This window comes from Mya arenaria, chromosome 9 (assembly GCF_026914265.1).
Source record: "Mya arenaria isolate MELC-2E11 chromosome 9, ASM2691426v1".
Lineage (NCBI taxonomy): Eukaryota > Metazoa > Mollusca > Bivalvia > Myida > Myidae > Mya > Mya arenaria.
The window spans coordinates 31242121-31247342 of NC_069130.1; the positions used below are offsets into that span (position 1 = coordinate 31242121).

At 34.4% G+C, this 5222-nt stretch overlaps 1 protein-coding gene across 1 annotated transcript; it reads right to left on the reverse strand.

The window, feature by feature from the left end:
• Window positions 1-1024: 1024 nt before the first annotated feature.
• On the reverse strand, window positions 1025-4478 carry LOC128245931 (uncharacterized). The gene is made up of 6 exons (XM_052964152.1): window positions 4293-4478; window positions 2585-3032; window positions 2059-2180; window positions 1786-1890; window positions 1556-1621; window positions 1025-1330 (listed from the first exon to the last, which is right to left on the reverse strand). Exons 1-6 carry the CDS (start codon window positions 4476-4478, stop codon window positions 1025-1027), a joined length of 1233 nt encoding a protein of 410 aa, XP_052820112.1.
• Between the last annotated feature and the right edge of the window lie 744 nt (window positions 4479-5222).

The following is a 5222-nucleotide window of genomic DNA, read 5'->3' on the forward strand; positions in this document are numbered from 1 at the left end:
AGTTAATTCTAGGTTGATTTTTTTTATATAAACATGAGTCTGGAAGGGGAGCTTAGGCGGGTAATTCTATAAAAGTCGCCAATCTACAGGCTAGCTTAACACAGTTCATCTTGCGTTTAGGACAGCTTCTTTTAACTTCTATGTGCACTCTACGGACATTCTACTGTCAGATTATTAACATGTCCGCGCATAAATCTGCCATATTTACATCACAGTGTGTTTGAAACAATATGACCCAAAGATTGAAGTCATTACCGCAACGCCAATATAATCAAAGATACTATCTTTAAAATATACACTAATACAAATCAGGCTTTACAAATGGTCTTTATGCCTATGAATTAGACCAGATTCATTTGTTTTATTTGATAGTTCGTTATATTTAATAAACAGACAATGCTTATTTTACGGAAGTCATTACCGCAACAAGATTGTTAACAAATTGTTGTTGTTTTTTTAAACTATCATCTATGCTAGTGCTATTAGGTTTATCATTACTAATGTCATTTTCCTTGTTTAACAAGAATACTTAATTGTAAGGTGAGCGATCGAATTGTTTGCAATATAATTATCAAAAAACAGCATCGTTGTGGTAATGACATACTGTTTCGGTAATGACAGGTAAGTGGCATAATTTTTAATTAGAAATCTTTATGGCAATAAACATGAGATTATGGGAAGATTTAAACTTGTGTTCACATTTTTATTTTGCATACAATTTGAACATTAAAGAACAAAAAAATAACAAATAAACAATGTTCAACTTCCCATTTCAATAACGATTTCACACAACATATGTATATACAATTAAACTCATGTCTTAATATAATTGGATTTATCAATGTAGGTAGACGCAGCATTCTCTTGGCATTAATGTAAGTCTGTGACATTGACGATTTAAACACATTAACTCTGAACACAAACGATTAAATGCCATGAACTGTTTAAAACCAAAAATAACCGCTTCTATGTGAGCGGGAAACTCGTATTCAAAACTACATTGTACGTATAACATATACATGTATTAAAGTTCCATCTTTTTCACTATTGCTTCCCAAACAGTCTTGTCAATAGCACGGTGCCTTGTGGTTACAAGGCTTGGTTCATTATTGAGCAAGGTGACCACTTTAACTCCCTCATACCAAATAACATCTGGGGTAAGAGGCCAAAAAAATATGTTGTCACCAATACAATGCATGGCGGAAACTTCAATATTGTTGTCATCGACATCGACGATTTTCCCTGGATATGGACGGCCGTCATAATCCACAACACAAAAACGGTCGATGAGAGATTCGTCCAAAGACATAGGAACGACCAGCACACTATCCTGTTTATAAGTGATTGAAAATTTAAGTTATTCAATGAAAATAATATAAATCTTATATCTATACCCTTAATGTATGCCATTATCAAATGCGCATTAATTGGTGGTGATAGGTTTTCAATAAAAATTATATTGAATTTTTATTAAACATGTAGTGTACTGGGTATGCTATTTTAAGTACCGGACTCGCGAGAATATATGTATGTGAACTTCATATTGATAAGGTACCTTATTCGACACTGACTCCGGAAGCATGGACACTGTTGTACCCTCTGTCATTGAACTTTCATGCATCTGCAAGGTAGTAACTGTACCATATACATTTAGCTTGATTATTTTACTAACAAGGTATTATTAGCACAATTTCATGACAGACCAACATTTGCATCTTTAAACAATACATGTTTTTTAAATAAGTAGTCGCTGTATAAAGTTAACAAAGATATTTTTGTGATTACATTGACATCAAATCTTGTAGTGACAGGATCGTAACAGGAACAATTCTCTGAACAGAAACAGCTCAGGACCCTGGATGATACAACTCCTTTCTCTTTGCAAGTAATCTGTAAACATGCATGCTCGTGTTTTTATAATAATATGTTATTTTAAACTAACTTGTAGGCAAAATAGGTTATATTTTATCATTTATATTTTACAAATATATTATAAAGACCTAGAAATACATAAAAGTGTATATGCATGAATGTAAGTTAAGTACTTAGTTTTAATACCTGGTGTAGCTTCATAGTTTGTGGAACTGGGTTGACAGCTAACGGAATGGTTTGCTCTTGTAATATTACATCGTTTTCTTTCACTTCGACTGCAAGAATGGTACTTTTTTGCAGCTGTAATCCTATAATACAGACAAATACATTGTAGTAAACGCAACAACTGTGCATACAATGCATATACCTTAAGACTTAAGAATAATATGATTATTATTCATCTTAGCACAATATTTAACTGAAACGTCAAGTAATTGAAAAGAAGATTTAAAGTAATACATTAACTAATTTTTACCCATTAACAATAAGGTTTTTAAATCATAGTTATTTTTCAATTCATTTTGTTCATAATATTTAATATTCGTTTTAGTTAATGTTTACTACAATAGTAATTGTATTGGTATGGATATATAATTATATGTGAATTAGAATAAATTGTCATTAAAAGTGAACATTTAAATTAAAGAACTTAATGGACGTCTTAATGACAGTGCAGGTCGTTCGTTTATTTATTATAAGTATTGCAGTTTACCATCGACGAGGTCAGCTGCGCAGATGACGTCACGGTTATGTGTGTTGACAAGCGCGTCCGCGTTTCTTTTCAGTGCAGCCCCCACACCATCCGGGGGCCCTTTACCGTGCCCCGCCTCCATGAAGTTCCATGAACCACCTTCCGAGAAGCCAAGGTCAAAGAGTTTTGTTGCAAACAGATAAAAATTTGTTTTACAGCGATACTGAGTGGTTGGTCCGTCCGAAATCATGTGTAATTTCTTAAGCCTTGGATATGTGTCTTTCAAATTCAAAATGATTGGTTGAAGGTGGGCCCATATTGCGGGAGGGGCATGACTAAGTGTGTCTGAAATCGTGGCAAACGAAATAGTTTTGTTGTGGACATATGCAACTCCTGTGTGTATAGAAATTTGCCGTTTTGACCCGCCAAAATGCATGCTTTGGATTTCTTCTGTTAATTTTGATTGATAGTTTTCTGAGAAATCTACGTGCATTATTAACTCGTCATCTTTGCATGTTTCTTTCAATTTCTTTAGTGTGATATACTGGTGTGCAATATTAAATTCATGCCTTGCTTAACGTTCAATGTCTGTTTGCAATTCGTCAACCAATGTTGAAATCGTTCCAGTTTCTGGTTCTCTAACTGTAATGCTCGTCTTTGAGATTCCTGTATCATTTTTTGGATCCTTTCTCTCGATTCGTCTTGACTTCCAGACCTTCCAAGTTACTATTTTTCCAGAGTTAATGTTGGCGTTGTCAGTGCATGTCTTGATTTTGTTGTCTTTGCATCTATCGCAGGTTCGGTACATACATGATTTTTGCCGATCATTACAAGTTATGTCCTTTATAAGTTTTCTCAGATCCCTGTGTTCAATAGCTTTTTCAAAGTTGAGCTTGTTTAATTTCATTAAAGGGTTTTCATGGACTTTACAAAGACACGTTTGTCGATCTTTTTCGCTTGCTTGAATAACCCATAACGGTTTCAAGCGTGCAAATAGGCTGTAACTTATTTTTGATTTATTTTCAAAGAGGTACTTTTGGTGAAGGTTGGCAATAGTGTCATTGAGTAATCTTACTTGCATTTTTCTCTTTCTTTTTGTTCTAGTGGACTTTTTACCTGCCTTAAATCTGGAGTTGTCATCTCTTGTAAAGAAACTTTCAATAGTTCTCCTTATAGCTATTTGCTTGAGTCTGAAATTGCTCTCTCTTGTTCTTGTTTCTCTCATAGAAATCCCTGTTGCTTTGCCCGTATAACTTTTCAGTTTATATTCCCTCAGCTTAGACTCTCTAAATACAAGACTTTTCAGTATTTGTTTTGTTTTGCGGTTGGATGAAGCATATTTTGTTCGCAAGTTATTGACAAGGAGACAGTAAAGTGTCAATGTTGATTTCATTGATTTCTGAGATGACATGATATTTTTAACAGTTTCTTCTACGTCATCCTCTTTCTGGGACCTAATCAGCATATAGTATCTAGTTTTATACTTATTTTTCAAGCGTCGCTCTTTGCTTAGTTCTATTTTCAACCTGAACTGTGCTCTATACGCTCTAGATCGATTCAAATTCTTCTTTCTTCGCCCCCTAACTTTATTACATTGTTGTTGTTGTTGTTGCTGTTGTTGTTGTTGTGGAATTGGTTTCAACCCTTCGGGTGAGTTTGGTGGCGTGCAGATAGATGCTAAGGCAGTTTTAATACTTTTTTCTTTATCTCTTTTGTTCTTGGCGTGTATTTTCCCATTCCGACGCTTTTGACGTTTTTCTCTTTCTGTTAGATCTTTAATTGGTTTTAGTTGCCCGAGCGCTTTTCTTTTTTTGTATCTTTCCCTTTCTTTCCTTTTGTACTCCTCGTGTTTGGTCTCGTTTTCCCTTTGCCTCTTACGCCACAGCGCTGATCGTTCTCCAGAAGTAAGAGCCATTGTACAATCTGTCGCATAAACAAATCACGTTGCTCTTTCTTTGCTTCGACCGTACTTTTTAAGGATTCAAGTTCCTCTCTTACGGTGACCGAGTCACTTATTTGCACTTGGTTAATGAGCCTTTCGGTGCGGGCGATTTCATTATCTAGACTGGTGATTAAATTTCTTACACTGTCAATACGTTCCTGTGTTTCTGGAAGAACAAAGCGCAATACTTCTAATTTTCGTCATTACCGAAACGTTACAAACATGTTTTAATTCTTTGTTAGTATGTGTACATTGCACCAATTTACAAAAACTAAGTATTTAATTGCTTTGTGTAATAATGTTTAAATGCATTGACACCTCATATTCAATGCATTATATTTTTAAGACCATATTTTTTAAGAATGTTTACAAACTTATCAAAGTTGCAGTATTTTTTGCAAAGAAAGTTAAACTAATGGGAGCTCAGTTTCCGAAATGTTCAAAATCACGTTATGAAAACCTTAAAGTTTAAAAGTTAAGTTTTATGATTGCAATTGATTTATTTGTCTAATATATAAATAAAGTTAATAATCTTATATTTAAAGAAGTTGTTAAACACTTAATTGTCATTTCCGAAACGCCCTTGTTGTTGTTGTTGTTGAGTTTATATAGGTCTGCCCGCGCCCTATAATGGCTGCATTATGGCTTGACCCCGTCACATCCCCAAGTGTGACTTAAACAGAATTTTGAAGCCAAAAGGGGAGTTTTACCCCCATC

Coding starts and splice junctions, on each gene's coding strand:
- LOC128245931 (XM_052964152.1), bottom strand. CDS start 4,478: ATGGCTCTTACTTCTGGAGAACGATCAGCGCTGTGGCGTAAGAGGCAA. Junction 1,891..2,058: donor AAACTATGAAGCTACACCAG/GTATTAAAACTA, acceptor GCATGTTTACAG/ATTACTTGCAAAGAGAAAGG. Junction 1,331..1,555: donor CGGAGTCAGTGTCGAATAAG/GTACCTTATCAA, acceptor ACTTATAAACAG/GATAGTGTGCTGGTCGTTCC.